At 38.5% G+C, this 25,356-nt stretch overlaps 1 protein-coding gene across 1 annotated transcript; it reads right to left on the bottom strand.

Moving 5' to 3' along the window:
• Positions 1 to 18,392: 18,392 nt before the first annotated feature.
• Positions 18,393 to 19,993, bottom strand: LOC149589658 (uncharacterized). The gene is made up of 3 exons (XM_089861829.1): positions 19,984 to 19,993; positions 18,634 to 19,043; positions 18,393 to 18,527 (listed from the first exon to the last, which is right to left on the bottom strand). Exons 1-3 carry the CDS (start codon positions 19,991 to 19,993, stop codon positions 18,393 to 18,395), a joined length of 555 nt encoding a protein of 184 aa, XP_089717955.1.
• Between the last annotated feature and the right edge of the window lie 5,363 nt (positions 19,994 to 25,356).

Consider the following 25,356-nt stretch of genomic DNA (forward strand, 5'->3'; position numbering starts at 1 on the left):
CCTCCTTTTACGTCCCCCCTTGTATTTTGAAAGGGGGACTGGGACCATGGCGCGCGAATACAAAGGCATCTTATATCTTCTCTCTGAGATACTGATATAACTTCTTGGCTGAACTGAAGATTTCTTTTGACCGGACCATAGCCTACTCGATCACGCGCAACACGTCGCAAGCTGCTTGCGCTATAGCGCGAGTCAGGGTGGGAAATAAGGATTTTTTTAAACTGGACATTAGGCCAGAGACCCTCCTGACTTGGAATAAATAAACTGGTCCGTGACCATTGGCCAGAGCACGTCGTCTGCTAAGCTGAGGAAGTGGATAATTAAAATATTAGAATTTTAATGTGTGGACTCTGGTTACCCTTGAATTTTTTAGTAGTCTCGTGGACCACTGACCCCCTCCGATTTAATTTTTGAACTGTACCAGGCAATTTTTAAACTCGTCATTTGCCCTGTGTTACCGCCTTATTTCCCACGCTGGCGCGAGTTGCTTTGCGTTGTCGAGTGCGTGATGGAGCGGGCTATGCCTAGAGTCCCAACCCCCGTTACTTACTACCAAAATACCCACTAGCATAGCCCACTCGATCACGCTCTCTTTTCCCCGGCTACATATTTTGAAGAGGGCACTTTTTAGGCGTATTTATTAACAATCTTGGATCACCTTTGTGGACTTTTAGGCTAGCCCTTAAAAATTGAGTCGGCATTGCCCTGACTATATTGTGTTTAAGGTTTATAAGCTTAATATCAAACAGACGTTAGTTAATGCTACAAAAAAGTTCGAAATTGAAAATCTCGGATCGTCGTTGAGAAGTTTTAAGGACATCCGAATTTCATATTGGGCTTATGAAAAGTTTGAGCTAAAGGTTAAACAGACATAGGCTAAATCAGCGTTTTAAAAAATTGTGTAAAACTGTCAATTTGGTCCTATTTGTGGAATTTTTAGGGGAGCGCCTCGCGTTTCAATCAAGGGTTGTAAAAAATTGTATTATGTTAATTACAATAAGAATACAAACTTTCAATGAGTTACGTTTTTACTTTTTGGAGTATCATTATAAATAAATGACTGATTGAGCTAAAGTTACGGCCCCCTTTTTATATGTTTCTGCTTAGTGTAGATTTTGAAAATGTAAAACAGTTTCTTAACAATCTTAATTAAAATGAAGACTGAAGGAGCAGATATTAATCAAAAATGTCTTGATTAGAATCAAGTCCTAAAAAGTATCGATAAGACTGAGGTTATCACTTGACTGAAGGATCAGATATTAACTTTTCTTTTTAATTGAAACTTAAAGGCATGCTTAAGAAAAAACAACGTTCCATTACCGTTTTCCGTTGAAATAACTTATTTTACATGTAATCAATTTCAAAAATTTACTTATCTCGGGTTTTCGGGCACAATTCCATTCCCCCAAAACATTTTATCATTACATTACTTTTGAGAGATAACGTGTCAAAATAAGCTTTAAAACAATAGAAAACTGAATGAGCGGTCTGTTTAGCCATGACCAAAACCTTCAAATCAGTGTTGCTAATGTTAGAAAGTGGATTTTCCCACTTCCATTTTAAAAATTTGCCGCATTTCCCACACCCCCTTTTTTACAGTCATATTTATCTGGACTATTTTATCATACTAAGTTTAATATGGAATATCACTCCGCATGGCTTTGACAATATGTACAAATGCTATAAAGCTTTAAAATTCTCAAAATATGCTTTCTTTTTTTTCAGTGCCAAACTTAAAATCACCGAATTTATTTCAAAAAATCGCTTGAAATTATTAAACCGGATAAAATTTTCGAAAATGCACTAATTTTAACTGTGCAGTTAAAATTAGTGCATTTTTGAAAATTTCGCACTATTAACCCTTGAACAGGAAAATTCCGACATTTGATTGATTTCGGAAAAATATTACTTTTTCCCCACAGAGCCTAAAACCAAACCTAAATCTCCCACGATGTGGGAAATTACCCACACATTGGCAACACTGCTTTAAAAACTTACAACAAGCACACTTTCGAGACATGTACTGAACAAATTAGTGCTTAACCCGCTAATAGTACGACCACAGAGAATTGATGTAAACTGTAGTTGAAATATATTCATGTGCGACCTGCGGCACTGAATGGTCTCTAACCATTGTTTGAAACTAGAGAGAGAAATAGTGAGCAGCATTAATCATGTCCTGAGCTATGAGAATGAACAGTATGACTGTTGACTGAAGTACACTAGACATTACATCATTTTTCATAACCACGAGTAAAAATCTAACTGTCCCTACTTAATTTTCCGCCATTGTTTTAAAACGTATCCGCTGCGAAGCATGCCGGGCACAAATGAGGGAATGTCATACACGTACTCTCTCAAAAGTGATTAATGTAATGATAAAATGTTTTGGGGGAATGGAATTGTGCCCGAAAACCCGAGATAAGTAAATTTTTGAAATTGATTACCTGTAAAATAAGTTATTTCAACGGAAAACGGTAATGGAACGTTGTTTTTTCTTAAGCATGCCTTTAAGTTTCAACTAAAAAGAAAAGTTAATATCTGATCCTTCAGTCAAGTGATAACCTCAGTCTTATCGATACTTTTTAGGACTTGATTCTAATCAAGACATTTTTGATTAATCTTTATGGATTTTATGAAGGTTAATAGCTAATAGTCTAGTTTAGAATTTGAAAAATTCAATTGTTTGAATTTCAAACTGATAATTGCACACTTCAATTTCAATTATAGCTTCAAAAATGAGCCTAATTTTTCCCTTAATTTCATTATCTTAGTATAATAATGGTTGTGATGTTGCTTAACAGGAAATATGGTACCACATGTTGCGGTCAAAATTTAAAACTTTTCGACAAAATTTGACAAACTTTAAGATTGTGGACGATCAAAGAAATAAATATGGAAAAGATTCATATAAAAATGTTAAGCAAAACATTTCTGGTTCAAATATTGATACTATCATAAATGTGGAAAGAGTTGAGGTACTACTAATCCATTATTTGACGCTTGTGTTCTATTGATTGATTCGTTTAATTTGAAAATATTATAAACATCAGGAATAAAACTACTAGCTTCAGAAATTTCTAAAATGAGCTTTTTTTATAAATATCCTCTGCAATAGATATTAAATTATATATTTCATTTGAAGTTAAACGATATGGATTGCTTCGAGGATGAGGACAGCATTGCCGCTCATAAATTGATGGTGATCAATGAATTAAATAGAACGGAAATCGACTGGGAGGTTGTTGATACAAAAATGGACAAAACATTTTCTGATAGGAGACACTATTTGAAAGTGGAAGCGGTTGATAAAGTTTTGGAAGCATATCCAGCGCCTTCAGACGCCCGACAAGTAATAATTTAAATATATATTGGAATCAACTGAAAAATGAATAATATGGGACTTTTTTTAAAGTTATCATTGGAATTCGAACGAAAAACTAAAATTAATATTCATAAAAAACTGGATGAAATGTTAATGAAATATTCCGAAAAACTGTGGGTTTTGACGAAGAGAGAAGGAGTTAATTTAAAAGCTGAAATCTTGTCCGAACTAAAAAAAGAAGAGAATCCCGAAAAAATGCAAAGTAATTTTCAGTTTGTTTTAAGTACTTGAATTTCTTATTAATAATAATAACGATATTGCATCACTTGCTAGGTTAGAAGAGATCTCTTTCAATACTCCTTATACCAGTCAGGTTTAAAGAAAACCACGAAAAAATGTTTTTCCCGAGCGGCGACCCTACCAGATTTCCAAAGGTGCCAGTTTTGATTTACTCAGGAAATAAAATATTATCCGAGTCAAATTATGAACTGTACATCGATCGTATCAAAGTGACTGAGGCGTGCGAATTTGCAAATGCAGTAACTATTCTCATCGCCAGTTACTGGATATTTAACGTGGAATATCCATCTGAACTTTTTAAAACTTTCTGTTTCATAGAATCATTATTTTTAGAGTTAAACTTCACCCATTGCCCGGCGCAGGTGGAAAAACATGTAAACTCATTTAAAAAATAAACTTCTTTGTTAAAATTTAACTCGATGTATTAATTATCTACTAAATCAAAATTTCATAAATATTTTGATTAAGCTTTCTGGTTAAAGTGGGGAGAGGGTATTGTCCTACTAGGGTCAAAAATAAATTCCATAATAGTTTAGTTAAACACCATTGAAGGGTTTAATACAAGGACTTTTGAAGTCAATAAAAATACTCTCAAAAGTTTAAAAATATACCATATGAGTGACAAATATGGTATGCGAAGTATTGACGAAATTCCGTATTGGTGCTGAAATTCAACCATAAAAGGTGTAATTCAAAACTCAATTTGGAAGGAGTTCAAACCGTTTAAGTACAGGCTTTAGACCGTTAAGTGGCTAATTCGAGAACACCAAGGGAAAAAAGGAAACCTATTGGGGTTGAAGAACGTTCTGTAATAAAACCCTGAAGGGTTCAATATAAAATCTTATTGGGATGAGTTTCATTCCCTAAATGGTATGAAAATCAAACTATTAAACTAAAATGAAATGAAAATTAATTAGAGTTATGATAAATCTATGAAAATCAAAACCAAACTCATTATCTTCAGAACCCAAAGCCCAAAATCTATAAAATAATTGTAAATTATTACCAATTAAGGCACTCTTCCTGAAACCAATGAGGTGACGTGTTGAATGTATTCAAAATCTGTAAAGAAATTATTAGAATAACAGTAGGCTTAAATTAAAATTATCAACTGAGATTCTGGTCAAGAGCGTCACCATAGAGATGTGTTGAATGAATTTAAAAGTCTGTAAGATAATTAGAATAACGGTAGGCCTAAATTAAATTTACCTACTGAGATTCTGGTCAAGAGCGTCATTCATGAGATTTGTTGAATGAATTCAAAAGTCTGTAAGATAATTAGAATAACGGTAATCCTAAACCAAATTTGGTAGGATTTCACTTTATCTAACTAACCCAACCAACACTTGATTCTGATTAATTGGACGACGGCGAGTTCGAAAAAAATAGTGAAAAAATTCTAAACCCGCCGCAAGTTGGTGAAAACATTTTTTGAAAATTGCATGTACTTACCACCATTAAGACCGCTACGTGCCTAAATGCATTCTGCCCTTGAAAACTACTCGGGGGGGGGGGTAAATATAATAACAGGGACTTGCGACGGAAATATAGCTTTAAATTTTAACCACCCGCTGAAACATTAAAATTCTCATGCTAAGGTAGAAAAATAATTGAATAAAGCTCCAATTTTTAAAATAAACAACGTAGATTATTTCGGAATAAAAATGAAGATAACATACAAATTATAAAAAAGGCGTAACATTATTTGGGAAATAAATGAAGATAAACCACAATATTTTGGAAAAGGCATAATATTATTTGGAAAGTTAATAAAGATAAACAATGACATTTTGGAAAAGGCGTAACATTATTTGGTAAGTAAATGAAGATAAACAATAAAATTTTAGAAAAGGTGTAATATTATTTTGGAAACTTAATAAATGTATACAATTTTTTGGAAAAGGCATAATATTGTTTGTTAAGTAAATGAAGATAAACAGCAATATTTTTGAAAAGGCGGCCAATTATTGGGAAGCAAATGATGGTGAACAACAATATTTAAAAAGGGCTTCAATATGTTGGAAGGAAGTGTATGTTAAAAATTATATGTTAAAAATTATACACTATTAACTGAAAACAGTTTATACCGATGGGTATGCAGTAATGTGTGGCACTTAGCGTTGCCCAAGAAACACCACTTGGAGGTGGCCATACGCCGGTTTTCATGACGAGTTTTGATAAGGCAGGCCTACTGCCGCTAGAGTCCAACCGGGGAGTTTGGATAAGGCAGGCGCCCTTGCCTACTGCCGCTATAATCCAGCCGGGGAGTTAGGATAAGGCAGGCGCCCTTGCCTACTGACGCTATAATCCAACCGGAGAGTTTTGATAAGCCAGGCCCCTTGCCTACTGCCGCTATAATCCAACCGGGTAGTTTTGATAAGGCAGGTCCCTTGCCTACTCTCGCTATAATCCAGCCGGGGAGTTTGGATAAGGCAGGTCCCTTGCCTACTCTCGCTATAATCCAGCCGGGGAGTTTGGATAAGGCAGGCCCCTTGCCAACTGCCGCTATAATCCAGCCGGGGAGTTAGAATAAGGCAGTCGCCCTTGCCTACTGCCGCTATAATCCAACCGGAGAGTTTTGATAAGGCAGGCCCCTTGCCTACTCTCGCTATAATCCAGCCGGGGAGTTTGGATAAGGCAAGCGCCCTTTCCTACTGCCGCTAAATCCAACCGGGGAGTTATGATAAGGCAGGCGCCTTTGCCTACTGCCGCTAAATCCAACCGGGGAGTTTTGATAAGGCAGGCCTCTTGCCTACTGCCGCTATAATCCAACCGGGGAGTTTTGATAAGGCAGGCCCCTTGCCTACTGCCGCTATAATGCAGCCGGGAGTTATGATAAGGCAGGCACCCTTGCCCACTGCCGCTATAATCTAACCGGGGAGTTTTGATAAGGCAGGCCCCGTGCCTACTGCCGCTATAATCCCAACCGGGGAGTTTTGATAAGGTAGGTTTCATTGCCTACTGCCGAAAACTAAAAAAACGTTGCCTTATTCGTCAGTGAATTCGGCAGTGTTCTCTTTGTTTTGACCAGCAATTATAAATGCTGGTTCTGTCTCGGGATCGAGAGTATCCAGCTCTCCCTCCGAGACCCCGATTTCAATTAATTCAAGGCCTTTTTTGCCTAGTGCAGGGTAGCAAGACTTTACGTCTTCCAGGAACCGAGCAAAATTGGTTCCAGGAGGAAGCTAGATTCCATCCTGGTCCTTGAAAAATAAGCATCGGTACCAATAAGAAGTCATATAGCTACTTAATGACCTGTCTGTTCTGTAGGACTTAATTAGGGTTATCTCTATATATTTCGTACCATGTTGTTTCCTATGTTAAGGGTTATTTATATACCTCCTACCAGGTTGTTTCCTATGTAAAGGGTATCTTTATATACATCCTACCATTATGTTTCCTATGTAAAGGGTATCTGTATATACATCCAACCAGGTTGTTTACTAGGTCGAGGGTATTCTTTATATACTTCGTACTAGGTTGTTTCTTACGTCGAGGGCTTTTTATTTACATGGAGCAAGGTTGTTTCGTGGGTCGACTGTATCTTTATATACTTCGTACCAAGTTTTTTCATAAACGCAAGGGTCTTTGTGTAACTCGTCGCTTATTGTTTCCTACAAAGCAAACTTTTTGAATCTCGTGACAGGTAGTTTCACAAATGAACCCGATTTTCTTATTTTGGCTATTCTTGAAAGTTCAGATTTCTACCGTTAGTAGGCGCCATGCCATATGAATTTTAGAATTTTGGTCATTGCAACATCGCTTTGCAAATCTAATATATTCCAAATTTAAATCTAAGCGTCTTCTACAGTGCAAATTTACATTATATAAGTGTTTTAAAACATTCACATTTTTTCGTTCAGACCTTGCTTGTCTTTCTCTTCTATCTGCAATATATCTGGAGCTAAAAGAATAGTTGGCTGACGTCGTAGGAGAAATTTTATGCCCAACGAAAGTTGGCCATATTACCGTTCTTAAAGAAAGACATTGTTTAACGTCTAACTACCTTCGTAAAACGAGACTATGTATTCAAAGTTCGTGTTCTTGATCGGTTTGTTTTACTTTTAATTGTTGATTGTTTTGCTAATGATATTTGTGAATACATGTGTGAGCTTGATGGTTTATATGAACCTATTCTACGATAATAATAATAATAATAATCTAAGCTTGGTCTATGAAGGGATATCCACACTAAGCCTGTGGCTTGTTTACAGGTGGGTCCCTTTATAATGCATAGAGGGGTGGTGGCTAGCCCCTATGCCGCAGCTAACCTACAGCGCCCTATACTAACTATTAGCGTTAACCTCTGCAAGTTTTGATGGAAAGGAGGAACCGGGTTAGACCGCGGAGGAAAACTCCTTTTAACAAGCGGGGAGAGAACTTGCAAACTCTACGCAGAACGATTTGTTCCCAGATTTTCACCAGGTGCCACAGTCCGGGATCGAACCCGGGATCCTCTTGCTGCGAGGCGAAAGTGCTAACCGCTATGCCACCCCACTTCTACGATGCCGATACAACCAAGATATTAACGTGATAGAATTGTATCGATGAAATCCATTGGATTTTATCGAATTCTGAAATCAAACAAAATCCGACGAAATCAAATGAAATCCGAAGAAATCAAATTGGATTTCAAAATCCCGTACGCTTTTTCCGAAACGTCCGACCCCTCGGTTTCCCCTCGATGCGAAGGTTTGAAAAGACGTACAGAAAATTTTGAGAGAAAATCACCTAGACTCGGTGTCTTTAATTGTTCTAAAATAACTAACTTCTGTTATAATTAACGCGAGTGAGTAGCCCCTCGTTGCAAAGCCTTTAACATCTCAATTCTTATTAAAATATATTTATTTACGTTATAATTATAATAGTGCGGCACAAACAGTGCAAAAATAATTAGCCGTAAGACCATTCTAAAAACGTGGCGTTACCTTTAACAATGCTAAAATTAATACACAAAAGTTACTCTTTCAAACTCTTAATAGAAGAACAGAAAGTTTCCCCTCAACCTTTAACAGCGCTAAAATGATTACATACACGTAACGCTCAATTAATAAACGTAAAGAAAGTCTTAGTTTACAACATGGACTTATGCCCAGGCATACTCATCGCATCTTATAAATTTCTAAAATGGACCCCCAATTATTTTCCTGCGTAATTTCCGAAATTTTTATTGTATAGAAAGCTGCTCGGGTTCTTAGAATATTCATGGCCTAAAGACATGAGAGAAATTTCCTATTTTATTTAAGGTATTATCACATTTTTCTGTTTTCATTCGCTAATGTTTTCACAGTGGATCCGCATTTTACTGATATCGCTGATATAAATAAATAAAAATTCATTCCACTTTAAAATCACCAACGAATGTAAAATATGACTATAACACAACTTTTCCCTTTTCACTCTGTAAGTGTTCATAAATATGCACACAGTACATTCGCAATGCATTGTTATAGGCAAATCATAATTGTCTCCCTTTCAAAATTTCCAATCCCTCCTCTCATTCTCCCTTTAAAAAGACGAACGAATACTGCCACATCTTCAGACCATGTGAATTACAGCCCATAGATTAGATGTACATAAAACGATGTGGCTAAAATCAGTCCTAAGATTTTAAAATTAAAATTCATCAAAATTAGCGGAATTTTTTTGAAATTGGTTGCCAATTCATCATATTTCACCTACACTCGTTGAGGCGGATGTTAAGGTTTGGGCTAAGATCAAAACAAAAATACAAAACAAATATTGGAGAAGTTCATTAACTCAGCCAGGGAGTTAATGCCTTTTTGAATACTGTATAGGTTAAGAAAAGAAAACAAAATTATTTTAAGTTTTAAGATGTATATTTTTTAAAACAACACAACTTTCTTTATTGCAAAGCTCTATTCTCTACAGGTTAAGGCTCGGTTTCTTTAAAAAAGTAAAATCAAATATTTACAACCGAGAATAAAAGGTATTCACTACTTGGTCGCGCATTAACGGAAGTGATGTCATTTGTGTTAAATTTTAAGTGTCTTGTCATAATAGGATTTTTCTCAATATCATTAACATAAGAAAAGTAAAATGTCCCAGGGTATTTTAAGAGAATCTCAACTTCGTGATTTTTATTGAGAAGGCCTAATTATTTCGATTGAGATGTTTTAAAAGTTAGTAATGAGACACTTACAGTACAGAATGATGGCAGATATATACCAGTAATTTGACAATAGCGTTAATGCAAACTATCAGTCTGGCCTTTATGAAATATGAAAGCCCACCATTTCAGCTGGTAAAAAGATACCTGCCACCGGAAACCAAAGGTTTATGCCTATTATAATCCACCTTGAGTTCTCAGATAATTATAATTGTAAAAGCTTTAGAAGCTCGGTTGTCACTATAAATCAATAAGTCGAAGAAAAAACATCACAATCGTTCACCCCTTTGTCAAGTGACCCCTAATTGCATCGGCTCTCCCTTTGAATATTTTCGAAACTGTTAGCCCATTATTTTGGGCAATATGAAAATGTAATATGTTCTCAATTGCTGGACAAAAAAAGCTTACATATAGGGCTAACTTAAAATAGCCACCCATGAAAAATTTTGATAATAAACTTTGATTTCAAACTTTATAGCACCTTAATAGCGAGCAGAAATTAAAACGCCCTCCGCGATCTGGTAGAATCCCGCCAAATAGAAAATTCACAATAATCTAACCGTTGAGCACCTTGGTCTAAACATTTCTGATGAAAGACAGATTTTTTCGCCAGCAATTTTCAACAATAAGGAAAATGGCGTCTAGAGCCCAAGACCCATCGACCAAAATCGAGTATTCTTTCAAAAAAAACGTAGCGGGAATTTGGCTAGAGAAAACTTACAAAGGACTGATTGACAGTCTTAACGACCGTGAGCCTCGTGCTTATCAAAAGACAAGTTGGGAAACCAAAATAAACCTCTCCGAGTCGAGACGAATTTACTTTCCAAACACAGGTCCACCATGGACGAACTAATACTGAAGGATGGATGGCAGATGGAGAAAGTTGAAAAATACTTGTTGATTCGCCTCCTAGCGGCAGATAGTAGCAAACCGGATAGTGGGGGAATCAACGTTCTAACGAGGGAAGCAGCTAACGTCTTATTTTGTCTAGATGGCGCTTGCGTTTTCCGGGATTTGACTCCGCATTTTTATAACCCACTCCATTTTGGGGCTGTAAGCTTTACATCGGTAATTTAGTCGCTTAGTAATGGGGGCAGTAATGGGCTGCCATTGGTTCTTCAGTATTACTTCGTCCATGGGTCCACCAGCCAATGAGAAAACCGGAAATACGTAGCTCAAATTGGCGGGATATCGCGAATGCCATTTGTAAAGGTTTAATCGTTTAACATTTCCCTGTGTATTCTCATAATTCTAATGAGGACCTAATATCTACCACTTAAGTGTGTATTTAACTTTCGGCTCACTCTGAACCGTTAACACCTCTTGTAAGAGGACACGAAACAAGGTCAATTCTGGTTTAAATCTAGGGTATCTTGTTTCATAGACCCAATCGCTTCAACACTTACAGAGATACGAAGTATTAAATCCATATTATGTAGTGAAATTAAAAGTTGCGTTTACACTATATATAAATGTAGTAAAGCTGAATTTAAAAGTAAACACCAAATTTGAAATGTTAATATCAAAAGATGTTCTTGGAATATTGAGATGAAACAGAGCTTTAAGTATTTAAAATATTTCCATTTAATATTCTGCAAAAAGGAAATGTTATCGTTTTGTAAGAGATCTTATCATCCTACTCGCTTTATATTAACTTCGATATGCGTGTAGTGTTTCGATTCGGATGCAATCTTCATTACTCGTTCTTTTGTCATTACATAGAATTAAGTTTATCTTAAATAAAAAATTAAATATAAATGATATTAATTATTTTAATCGCCATTAAATAACTTTAAAAATAGTTAAATCGTTTAAAATAAAGTTGTTCCTATTATCTTTCAAAACTTTGCTAATATTGACGTTTAAAGTGAAGGTACCCCTCTTGCCCGCTTTCTTCAAATTTTGGGGTATATATATGATTCGTTTCCAATATAATAATAGATAAAAACGCATTCGCGTGAACCGATGGTGGAAGCCCTGCCATTGGGAGGCTAGTCGTTTCTCGTAACCCTAGCCGATCGCCGCGTATATCTTGAAACCAAATGATGACGAAGGAAAAGAAGCCAGAATGTACTGACCGGCGTCCATGTGGAATGGACAAAGACCTGAAGATGGTGGTGCATAAAAGCTGGTGTCAATGTGGAATTGACGAAGAACAGAAGATGGTGGCGCATAGAAGCTGGTGTCAAGGTGCAATTGACGAAAAACAGAAGATGGTGGCGCATAGAAGCTGGTGTCAAGGTGAAATTGACGAAGAACAGAAGATGGTGGCGCATAGAAGCTGGTGTCAAGGTGAAATTGACGAAGAACAGAAAATGGTGGTGCTTGGAAGCCAGCAAGTACAGACTAGTGTCCATGTGGAGTAGAATAGCCAGCGGGGGCGTACTATTAGCGTCGAAAAGATTAGCATCGAATGAGAATAGCGTCGAAATTTTTACGTTGTAGGAATAGCACCGAATGGAATTGAATCGAAAATCTTAGCATCGAATAGAATAGTATCGAAAGGAATAGCATCGGTGGCGTCAAGACTGCCATTGGAATAGTGTCGAAAATATTTTAGAAAATTTTATTAATGGCGAAAGGTATATCGTCGAAATTATATGAATGAGAATAGTATCGAAAAGATTTGTTAGTAAACTATACCACATAGAATAGTAAGATTGTCTTTTAAAATCGTTAGCAAGATGCACAGAAAAGCAAGCACATGGAGATTTGTCTCGTCTGCTGACGGAACAGTACTCGCATGAAAAGCGCAACTTCGTTCGAAGTGAACCAAGTAGGTTGATTGTCAACCAACTTTGCGCTGTAACTCTCGCGAAGGATTCATGGGTTAAATCCCGAAAGAACGCAAAATACCAATATAGTTATACTACTCTGTTAATTTATACACAAGCAGGATATAGTTTAAGAGCAGTATATACCAACATTTGGGTTCAGATTAAGATTAGGATCCGGTTGTTTTAAATGCAAGTAAGTCAAACACAATTAACGTAGCCTAGCCCAAGTCTCTTTTAACGAATGTCTTACATTTTGTACTTTAAAGACATTCAAATTTTCATGGATGTCGTTTCATTGAATGTAGTAAGATCGGCGAAAGTATGTTCATAAATTCATTTCAAGAAGTACAACGAAAATACTTTATTGTAAAGTTCATTCTGATACAATTTTTTCAACCCCCCCTCCCCAAAGAAAAACGGGACACAAGTTTCCGTTACGAGAATCTATTATTTTTAATCCTCTTTGCGCTGCTCAATTTCAACTTGAAATGGTTGAGTAGCGGTGAATTTTCCAAAATCATTAGTGACTGCTACGTCAGTGCTTTCGTCAAATACGGTAGGACCAATTGTTGAACTCCGTCCAGCAGCGCCGCTTAGAGCACAAGCACGACCATGTACGGCGCCTCTACCTTGACCTCTAACATGACCTCGTCCAGCCCCTCTACGTCGACCTCTAACATGACCACGTCCAGCCCCTCTTCCTCGAACAGAAACACTTGCAAAACCAACAACCTGACCGGCGAGAGCTAAATCCCCACCAGCCCGACTGACGTCAGTTCCATCCTCAACATCCCGACGGACGTCAGCTGCTTCCCCAAAAATCTGATCGACGTTTGCTCGACCAACTTCACCTTGAACAAGTCCACCATTTTCGTGAGCTACGTTGTCAGCTTTACGTCCTCTGTTAGAAAAATCTGGCAAAAGATAAGCAACTCGGACCAAAAAATTTGAAATTGAGTAGCGTCCATCAGCAAGCCTAGCCTCTGCGTCCTTTAAGTTCTTATCATTGAGAACATATTTAGGCTTTCTATTTCTGGTTATTTGTCTTCCTGCCATAGCTGCGTTATAATCTATTCCTTTTGCGTTCTCCACCCATCGAAGTTTATCTATTAAAATTAGAATTTCGATATGACGAATCAACTGTTCTTATTTCTATAGTGGCCTTAACATCAAACGATTAGTGAGAATTACCCAAAAAATCCAGATGTTAGCGTGCGATATATTGATTCTTTTATTAAGCCAGTTATTGAACGACTCCACGTCGTTGTTTGTCCTCCTAGAATTACCATGAACGCAAAAGTTTTCTGGCCCGACTCGTTCAAGCCATTGTGTCCGAAAGTAGTTCATCAGGATCATAAGTTGGTATAATTCAGGTTCCTTTTCTACAATTTGTGTCATTTCGTGGCGCACAAGCTGCGCACCTTCTGGAATATCATTCAAGGGTAACAAAGGAATTGCCATGAGCTTCCTTATGGCAAACTTGGTTATTTCATGACTACGATATGTATCGACCAGACCGAGATTTTGAGTTTTTCTCCATATGGCCTATACATAAATTTTGAAAATCATTACCCATGAACTATTACTTAAAAAACTATCTAAATTTGATGCGCATACAGTACCTGCGTGAAATGATAGAAACATCCTCTTGTTTGAATGGGAAGAGGGAAAACATTCCGAGCCGCATTCATGAGAGCCGTTTCGAAATCTGTAATTACTAAATTTGGTCGAAGGCTTGGGAAACGATCACGTAATGTATGGAAAATTCTTTCGTAAGAATTTTGAGCACAGTCACTCATCAGAACGTAAACAAAGGGAAACACCTGAAATATTAAAATTAACATGAAAAATTTAATCCCAACTGGAAAATATATTTCGAATTACATGATCAAAATTGACTAAATGAATAGTCAAGAGCTGGTAAAACATCCTCGGAACCACTTTAAACGTTCCATCAGCATGAATCTCGCGAATACTTGACATTTGCTCATCATTGAAATTAGGTGATATGAAAAGTATGCTTTCTCGACCACTGTCTGATTCAATTTTCCCAACGTAAAAATCCCCTCCGTGCAGGGTTTTCGAATACCTTGGGCTAATTCGTAATTCCTGGTCTAATTCAGTCACACTTTGAGGTAATTTTGGCAAGCTTTTTTCTTTCTTTTGTTTAATGAAGACTCGACGTCATTAAAAGCGACGTTGTTGTTATCCATCCTAATATATAATTGAACATAAATAACCTGAACCTAACCAAACCTAACAAAACCTAACCTAACATAACCTAACAAATTCTTACATTCTCGACACGTAGTCAAATGAATCCCTCGTAGATCCTGGATTTTCTTCACATGCCGTTTTAAAGCTGCTTTGAACTTCCTATCCCGAATATCTTGGTCATCAGGCAGATGATTATGCGATTGGGTCAAACTTAACTCATTGCCCGACATAACTCCCCGGCCCCGGCAATCAGAAACAACACATTGCACGTACGTTTTATATTTTACGGTCTTATTCTTTTTATAAACGAAGCGGTTACACACAATAACTTTGGCGTCAGACCTTAATCCCTCAATTTGTTCAATCTCGTCCATGATGATAACAATACTGATAAGCAACACCATCGAGTTCTTCATTTAATAGAAATTTGCCATTCCGTTTTATAGTTTTTTATATCAAGTTTTTTATTGAAAGTTCAAACGATGCTCTTTTCAATTATTTTTTTAAACTCATCCTCCCTATTAAAATAAAATGTATGGCATTATCACTTAGTGCGCTCTTCAATTTGCGCTATAGTTCTTTAAAATAAGAGTTTTTTTATTGAAAGTTCGAACCATGGTCTATTCAATTATTTTTTTAAACTCATCCTCCCCATTAAAATATCTGGAAAATTGGGTGCTGTCGATGTCTGTCTATTCCTCCCCCATTCCAATGGATTATTTTTCCTTCGTCATTTTCATGTAGAATTTTGAATTTAAACACCGGTTCTCCTGGTATATCGCCATCAATTTGACAATTCTTGAAAAACCTCAATAGTAGACAATTATATCATTGGGTAGAATATGAAAATTGTACAATGCAATACGAAAAAACTTCGCCCTTCACAAACTATTTCGACTCTAATGACTTTCGACATAGTTCCGTGTCGACCGTATTCCGATTTTGTTATTTTCAACCTAATTCCATTCGATACTAATCAAATTTGTCAAAATGTGGTTCGCTGCTAATCCTAAGGAAGCGAATTTTTTCGACTTTAAGGACGTTCGATACAATTCCTTTCGACTCTAGGTTAAATTAGTAAATTGAAGAGGCAACTCTCTATTCGACATTAATCCATTCGATACTATTATGCGACCCCGCCAGCGGAGACAAACACAATTTTCCAAATTTCCGTGAACTGTCAATGCAGTCCGGAAATTGGGAACACGTTTGCTCCCATACGCAAACTGCGAACGCGGTCACGTGGGGTGTGACAGACACACACACAGACACACACCCCCACACGTCCAGTGCAATACCTCTCCGTGACGTCATCGTCACTCGGAGAGGAAAAAAAGGTTTGGGCAAAGAAAGAATAGGAGAGCGCTGTTTACTCAGTAAAAACGGATGTCACTAAATAGGTGGGATATCTGAGATAATAATAACTCGTAGTACAAGCTTTCTAGCGTTCACCATTTTCGGAGTGGCAGGTGTGAAATTTTCAACCCCCAAAAGCACCCAAAACCACACGTGCAGGCAAGTAATGACGTCATTGCCACAAGAAGTTAATAAAAACAGAGTAAAGTAAGTAGTTGATTTAGGATAAACGAAAAATGAAGTTTTTCGTTTAACCCTAATTTATGATAGACACAGTTGGTTTTTCATAATATCAACTACAAAAGCCACAGCGCGACACTCTTAAACTTATTTAACGAACTTCCGAGATGCAAAGCGTGAGCGATAACATTTCATATTTGTTATTGAGCTTACAACTTCTATATCTTGAATCATAATCTCTGTTTGGTTTTACCTTATTGAAATCTTATAGACCCTTAACATTTTATTTTTTCAAAATATTAAATTCAAAAATATGCCAAATATTTTACGGAATTTCGATTACTCTTGTAGTTATGTAGCTAAATTTAAGTTATTTTCCTGATTTTGTCCCTTATAGAATGGGCGAAAAACCTAATATATAACAAAAATGATATTTTATCTACTAGGCAAATCTTTCAGCTCCAGGTCTACTGGCGAGAGGAGAGCCCGAGGGCCAAACAATACTTGTCTGAAATCAAAAGGGTGTGACGCCTTCTATCGGTAGAAATTTGAAATCTCAACATCTATGAAAAAAAACTATGTCCACGTAAGAAACAACCTAGTACGAAGTATAAAAAGATACCGTCGATCTAGAAAACAACCTGGTACTATGTATATAAAGAACCCGCGACGTAGGAAACAACCTAGTACGAAGTATATAAGGATACCCGCGACGTAGGAAAAAACCTAGTACGAAGTATATAAAGATACCCTCGATCTAGGAAACAACCTGCTACTATGTATATAAAGAACCCGCGACGTAGGAAACAACCTGGTAGGATGTATATAAAGAACCATTTACATAGCAAACAACCTGGTAGCATGTATACAAAGATGCCCTCGATCTAGGAAACAACCTGGTACGATGTACATCAAGAACCTTTCATTTATGAAACAACCTGTTACTAGGCATATAAAGACGATTTTACTATATTTTTGACCGAAACGGCGTTCCATAGCGGACGGTAGGCAGACTTAGAAATAGCACACTTCCACTGGTCCAAAACCAGTTTATTTATTGCTTGGACCAGTTTTTTAATTGAAAAAAATGGGGGTAAGTGATCCTTGGGACCTGTTTAATAAGTAAGTTATCCTGAGGACCAGTTTATAAAAATTCCTTATTTCTAAGCCTGGCGGTAGGTACTTATAAACGGGTCCAAGTTTGGTTGAACGTACTACTATGGTGCCTCATAGTGGAGATCTTTATTAAAATTTCGTCTGCTTTTTACATTAGAAAAGGTGTGATGCTAGGTTTTGCAACGCTCAACCTTGGCGTAATGATCCTAAAATTTAACCAAAAAATACTGTTGTTTTTAAATCAGTATAAGTGACTATAGATAGAGTGAAAAAAACAGCAAAAGGTGACAGCACTTTATGGCGTTCAAACCGACTACCGAGCATGGGACAGCGACTTTACCCCTCCAGTATAAATGGTCTCTCCTCCAAGGTTTGGAACCAAAACAATCGTAAAAATAAATTATCAAATTCAATCCTCCAAGGTTTAGGACGAAAACGGTCGTAAAAACAAATAATAAATTCAAACTATGAAATCGAAATAATTAGTGTTCACAACGAGTTCTACATTAATTCAACAATTTTCAAAAGAAAAAAAATATTTTCTTTGACGTTTTTAAAAACTTTAAATATTTATTCCCTAAGCCTCTATGTACTGAAATTATCAGGCAAATTATGGTAAATACATGGAATGTACTATTTACTTATAATCAACAGGTATAATCATTCAAGGGTCTATTAAACATAGGTTTGCAATTAAGACAAAAATATAAAGTAAAAACCCATAACCTCATCATGAAAAATAAAAAAAACTTGCACTTGTAGTTTTTCTGTTGATTGTACAGCATTTCAACTAGAAAAACCGTTAGGAACTCACAATCTGAAGTGTAATGAAGAATCATATATACAATTCATAATAATTTTATTTCAAAAACAAATTTAAGTTAAACATTTTTTTGGTATTATCTAAAGCTGGACCGGCTTCATATATGCCTGCGCCCGCTTCATCCACGCCCGCACCCGCTTCATCCACCACTGCACCAGCTTTGTGACCCTATTCAGTCACACCCCCTTCACCCAGGGCTGATTTATTGGCATTAAGGGCCAAATTAGCCAGAGATGTGGTCAAAGCCACAACATTTACGTCAGTTAAGTCGGCGAAGAGCTCTGACTCTTTTTCTTGCAATTGCTAATGGTACGGCCCGATATTCAATTAAGTTTTTAAATCTAAAGGTGTCTGAGCACGCCAAGGGAAGCTTACGCATAAATATATCTATGGCGACTTCTAAATCTACTTTATTGGCGCTAAGTACATTAAATCCCTTAGAACGTTCCCTGATTGTCTCCATGAAGAGGGGCCAATCGGCATATTTCGTAGCGTAATTAAAGGGGATAGAATTATTTTTTCTTACGAAGCTTAAATGAAATCTTAAATATCTATGGTTGCTGCAGGATGCTTCATCCAGGACTTCCCAGTCTTGGAGAACATCCAGAAGCGAGTCAGAAATTAACGTGATATCTATCCAGCTTTCCCCATTGGAGGTCGAGAACAAAGCTATGGACTCATTATTATTGCAGACGTGCATACCCAAGGTGCTACAGGAATCAATGACTGAGTCGCCCCTATCATCAGTTCGCGGCGAACCCCAGATAGAGTGTTTCGCGTTAAAGTCCCCACAAACTATGGCGTTGGGGTGGTTCAATGCTAAAAGGTAAAAGCGCAATTCTGTCAGAATAGGTATTATATCCTGCAAGGGGGAGCGTAAAGGGAAACCATAACAAACATTTCAGCTGCGCAGCGTACTGGGTCTCGTGCCTGGCGCGACCGTATCGGTTGGCAACTCACAGCCAATTCAGAACTGGCACGGACTAGGGGAATCCGACAGTCTAATTAAAACAAAGCATTGCGATGGCCGTTGATCGGTGTTGACGCAATGTGATTTCTGCCAGTGCTCTGCTCTGAATGTCAAAGTGAAGAAATTCAACCAAGCGCGGGTAAACGGCGGGAGTAACTATGACTCTCTTAACTACGGGAGTCATCAGTTACGCTTTTTCGCGATCCGTAGTTTTTCACCTAAATTTGAGTTTTATCGCGATCGCAACCGGGATTTTTTTTGTTATTCGTGTACGTTTAGGCTTCGCGAAGTGTGTTTGAGTGTTTTCGGTCTCGTCGGTCAAGTGGTCCTCTTTTCGTGGACGTTTTTGTCAAATTTCTCGCCAGAACACCACTTTCGGCTAGTTCCCCTTCAAACATATCTTCTTCGCAAAATTACAAATGTCCGCGTGATACGTCTTTCGGAGGTCAAATTCCCTGGATTGTCGTCTATCCAACGAGATCTTCCGCATGGCTCTACCATCTACGGTTCGTTTGCAATTTTAATTTTAGTGATGGACATCTTCGAACTTTTGGACAATTTAATTATTTTTAAAGTTTGAATTTTAGGCTTAGTGTTTTTGAAAATGTTTTTTTATTTCCTCGCGCTGTTTCTCGTGCTTGTTTGGATTTATTTTTATTGACCATTACGTAATACTTTTACTACATTACGTAATTTAAATTTAATTTTCCTATGGTCGAATCTTCATAAACCCATAACTCGAAAACTATTGGTCCTAGCGACTTTTGGGCAATTTTCGGCCCCCCTTACAATCCTCCATCTCCGGAGAAAGGCGTCTATCTGTTGGTGTGACGTCATTTTTTGAAAACCCAAATAAAAAATATTGCTTACCTTTTTTCGAATTTTTGGCTGTTGTTCGAGATTTTTAGAGTGACCATTAGGGTTAGCTTTGTTTGCTTCGTGGATTGCCCGTTTCGTCCAATGTCGGTTCAGCGAATGTTGTACAAATTGTTTTTTATGATGCGTAAATGTTTAGGGATGGGTTAACATTTTACTTTCCCGGAAGCTAGGAATTAATTTCCAGTAGTGCCAACCCGTTAGCTTCTTGTTATTTTTTTGTGACCACCAAAACCCGTAAATTTTAACAATCTTGATTAATTCATTTTGAGGACTGTTGTCGCTCTGTGAATGGCGGGTAAAATTACTACATTTAAATATCCAGTTAGCGACTCCGTTAATTGCCCTAAATGCTCAAATCAGTATAGCGATCATCTGACTTGGCGTTCTCATCTAAATACACACGGTTCCGCCGATGTTACATACCTTTGCCAATTTTGCTCGCGTGTGTTCCGGTCCATCCACGCAGTCGCCGCCCATTCGTCGCGGTGCAAGAGCTTACCAGGGCCTAGCTTCCCACAACCTCCTGCGCCCACCACAATCGCTGTATGCCCTCATTGCCCGACAACGAATACCTGCAAAACATTCGCTGGTTTACAAGTGCACATTCGTCGTGCCCATCCTACCATCTACTTTCGCGAAAATGTGGTCCGACCCTCGAACCGTTGGAGTGAGGAGCAAACATTATTGTTGGCTAGAGCCGAAGTCGAACTTTTCGGTTCCCGTTGCATTAATACAGATCTACATGCACGGTTCCCATATCTTACCCACGCAGCTATAAAAAGCAAACGCAAACAACTTGTTTATAAAGACCTAGTAAATTCTCTATTCGACGCACATGCCAGTCAACGACTCACACCGATCAACGTCCCCGGTCGTAGGTTTACGTGAACTTCAAATTCGCGCTCCCCTTCACCGGCGCGGTCTCTCGAAACTACAGCCGTGTCTGACCGTGATTCCTCCATCTTCTCGCCAATACCTGCATCACACGACTTGAATTCCTTGGCGCCAACCTTCATCCCGGCGGTTCCGGAACCTGATGTGGCCTTAAGGGATTATTTTAGAATGGTCGCGGAAAAATTTCCAAATGAACAGAATTCAATCTCTAGTTGGTCTGGCGTCGAAGATGGATGGAGCTGCCGTTGACATTATGAACCAAATCATAACAGGCATTCCGCGCAAGAACAAGAGGGCTACGCACCGCCCTTCACCGAGAGAAAGTGCTGGCAAACGTCAGAAGCGTCGCTTCGCTGAACGTGCAAGGTACAACCTTCATCAGACTCTCTTTCGTCGCGATAAAAAGCGTTTAGCGTCTGAAATCTTTGACGCCCAACCAGAACTGTCCGCTACACTAACTGAGTCGGATATTCGCGATGTATTTGGGGGCTTATTCTCATCGCCCTCACCGCCTGACTCGTCGCCATTTACCAAGAAATTTATAAAGACTCCTACCTTCTACCTATTACGATCGCTGAGCTAGCGTCCTGTTCCCGTGGCCGTAAAGACAGCGTTGCCCCAGCGGTTAAAGCATACTGCCAGCTCCCATCTTACGCCAAAACTTTGCAACGCCTCGCTACACTAATGTCACCAATGGAGCCACAAAAATCGGCTGTTTCTGATTATTGGCGAGTCTCATTAGAGGCTACCGTCTACGGGGCTGGGCTGAATTCCGGTCACCAACGAGTATCCCACGCGTGGGTTCATCATCCTGAACTAGTTTCGAAGGGGTTTATGTTTCAAAAACTGATCAAGACGAAGTTAAACCTCTTACCGTGTCGCGGTGCTCCATCAAATCGCGATGATCGTCTATGCCGCAGTGGCTGTGGTCGTATAGAGACTCTTTCGCACATTTCGCAACAATGCCCTCGTTCTCACACGGTTCGAATCACCCGTCACGACAAACTCGTTTCTTACCTTTGTGATCATGCCCGCAAGAGGGGCTTTACGGTCCATAGAGAACCCCGCCTAATCCGCACTGACGGTAACGTTTGGAAACCGGACTTAATCTTCCTTCGCGATAACGAACTAGTTGTGGTGGACGTTACTGTTCCTTGGGAGACGCAACGGCCTCTGGAATGGCATTACCAACAAAACCAACGGTATTATTCGCAACCCGCTGTGCTTCAGCAACTGTACTTAATCTACCCTAACCATCGTGTTATACGGACTGAAGCTTTCGTTGTGTCGGCAAGCGGTGAGTTTTACTGTGCAAATACTACAGTCTCGACCTTTTTGGGTCTCTCACATCATCAACAACAATTGCTTAGCCTCATTGCGATCGAGGGCACATTACGGGTGCACACGCAGTTTATGAAACTGATTTGAGTCCCAAACTTTCCTACATGATACCTTCCTAAGACAAGGTTAGATTTACCCTTTCAATTTGTCTTTGCCGTTTTGAGCGAAAACACTTCCGGCTAACACTTACCTATACGTACCTTAAAACGTTAATTGATGGGGTGCTCTCCATCCTTAATCTTAGACCATTCGCGACGTAAAAAAATAAATAAAAAAAAGAGACAAAAAAAACAAAATGTTTATTTGAATATTACTACTTCCCTTTTTGAATAGGGAAAAATAATACTTTCGGTTAAACCTTCTCTATATTTGTATAGCTTTAACTTAATTTCAAACAATTAGTCTCTTGTTCCTTAGATTACTTACTTAGATTACTTACTTAACTGAGAATACCTTTTGGTTTACAACAGTGTTCAAAATTCTCATTGTGTTCTTTGCTGGCCATTTCTGTTCTTGTTGGTATTTTTATATGTCGATGTTGGCGAGACTGAACCATTTCCATTTAGTATTTCTGTGATTGAGGAGTCGCTGCTGCTGTATTTTTCTGTCTATCCGAGACGTAACAACGGATAAAATAAAATGATCTAATACTCTTTAAGAACCATGGGGCATTACATGGGCCAAGGCATCCGTGCGGCGGCTTGTCATTTTCAAAGGTGTCCTGTGGGAATTGAAGTAGGTATTAGGCATGCGCCTATGTACACGTCCGCGATTTAAGCACGTGAGAGTCGATCACTGCGGCATTGAGCTGCAGGCCACCGTACAAGATTTGTCCTAACTCCCTTTACCACTCATTAAAGTCCAAGCCATGGGGTGTAAAAATTATGGTCTCTGGCCCAAACCCAGTCTTAATGAACGTACAAAATACTAGTAATTAAGTGTTATTCTCGTTATTTCTGTGACAATCTTTCATAATCTGCTTTACAGAATAAATGGGGAGCTCTAAAAAATGCGCAGCAGCGCAAACACTTGTTGTACACGGTGTAGAAGGAGGACTTCGATGTCCTCAATTCCAGGGAACGGTCTTCGCGGACCACGTTACTTGGCGAAATCATATCTTGAAGCATGGCTTAACCGCAACATATAAATGCGGACTATGCAATGACACTAAAACTTCTATAGGAAGTGTTTCCACTCACTTTACACACTGTAAAAAGAAAGCTGACGCCTATTCGAGACAAAATCGATAATCCAGACAACGGCATTTCCTCCGGCATCAAGGAGGAGCAAATGGCGGAAAATGAAACGGTATCAAATGCTTTAATGAGATCAAGGTAGATGACGTCAACTGAAGCTCCATTTTCAAGCCATTTCACCCAGTCAGTAGTTGCCGTCAGTATATTAGTCACGCATGATTTTTTTACGCAGAAAACCATGTTGGGAGGAATGGAAGAACTGAGTAGCTTTAAGATAGTTGTCAATTTCAATTTTCGCGATCCGTTCGCTAGTTTTGCCGACTTGACTTGTTAGGCTAATTGGACGAAAGTTCTCCTTTTCAAGACGACTCCCTTTTTTATGAATCAGAGTGACATCCGCGGTTTTCCTGTCCATCGGAACAGTACCTGTACAGAAAAAAACTATTGAACAATTAGGTTAATGGGCCGCAAAGGAGAGAAGCCGAATTTCTTAAAAGATACGGATGTAAGACATCGGCGCCGGGAGATTTCGAGACATCGAGTGAAGAAAGCTGATAGAACACATCCTATTCAGTACTTATGAAAGTGTTTAAGGCACAGCGATCGAGTGACTGTGCATGTTTGGAGGTCTTGGCAGAAACTTCCACGACGTTAGATGAAACCCCCGCGAAGTATGCGTTTAATAATTGTGTGATCTCCTCCCGGCTGGATGTCAAAGAGCCATCACGACGCCGTAATTGTGAGATGGAGAATTTTCACGAACGTTTTTTGTTAATATAACTGTAGAAAGCTTTAGGGTTGGATTTTATCATGGAAGTTAACCGCGTATCCTTTTTTGCTGGGCTTTCCTGGCAGCATTTGTATAGCCATTACGAGCCTTCTTATAGCAGTTATACGCTTGGTCAACGAGAGTATTGTTAGCTTTCCGCTTCTTTAGTCGTGAATAGCGTGCCCAGGTTTGTTTCTTATATTCATATGATTTCGTCGAACGAACATTAATAGGTGGCCTTGCCGACGATAATTTGCGGTAAGGAATGTAATACGAGATTCCACGCTGTAGAATTAAATAAAACTTCGACCAGCATTCATCGAGAGTGAGATTGTTGAAAATATCTATCCAGTCTTGATTTGATAAATAAGCGTAGAAGTTGTCATAGTCGCCCTTGGAATAGTCTCGTGTGAGTCGAGGAATGGGACTGGACGAAAACACTGGAAACGCGCAATTAAATGTTAAAACATCATGGTCGCTGGACGCGATGGGCGACTGGTGAGATAGATTGTAAAAAAGCAAACAATCAGACACTAGGAAGAGATCCAAGATGATTGGTGTGGTACTGATAGTTCCCGCGCGGGTTGGTTCAATGACTATTTGATGTAGATTTAAATCCTGGACCCTTTCTAAAAACGCTTTCGTTGCCAAAGTTCTCCGCATAGTGAAGTAAAGTTCGACCACTCAATTTCCGGATAATTGAAATCGCCCAAAATCAAAAGTTTGCATTGTTTCATCAAACTGTAGTCGTTAGCAACGGTAAGGACAAGGCGGACTTGCTCATGGTTATCAAAGGAAGGAGAGCGATATATAACCAATAATAATAGACTGTCCTTGTCATTAGTGCAAAAGCACAGTTAAAAAATCAAGACCAAGAGTTGAAGACCATAAATCATCTTTATCCGATGGAACAATAGAAATTTCTTCGGCAAGATAGTCGTAGTGTAAATAGAGAGCTACACCGCCACCATTGGACGCGGCAACACAATCCCTTCGAAACAAGTGAAATTTGGGAATTGATCTTTCACTATTCAAAATGTCCGGCTTCATCCAAGTTTCAGTTAAAGCTACTATTTTCGCGTT

Source organism: Phalangium opilio, unplaced genomic scaffold (genome assembly GCF_054372755.1).
Source record: "Phalangium opilio isolate 3A_F unplaced genomic scaffold, DU_Popi_V2 ptg000521l_1, whole genome shotgun sequence".
NCBI lineage: Eukaryota > Metazoa > Arthropoda > Arachnida > Opiliones > Phalangiidae > Phalangium > Phalangium opilio.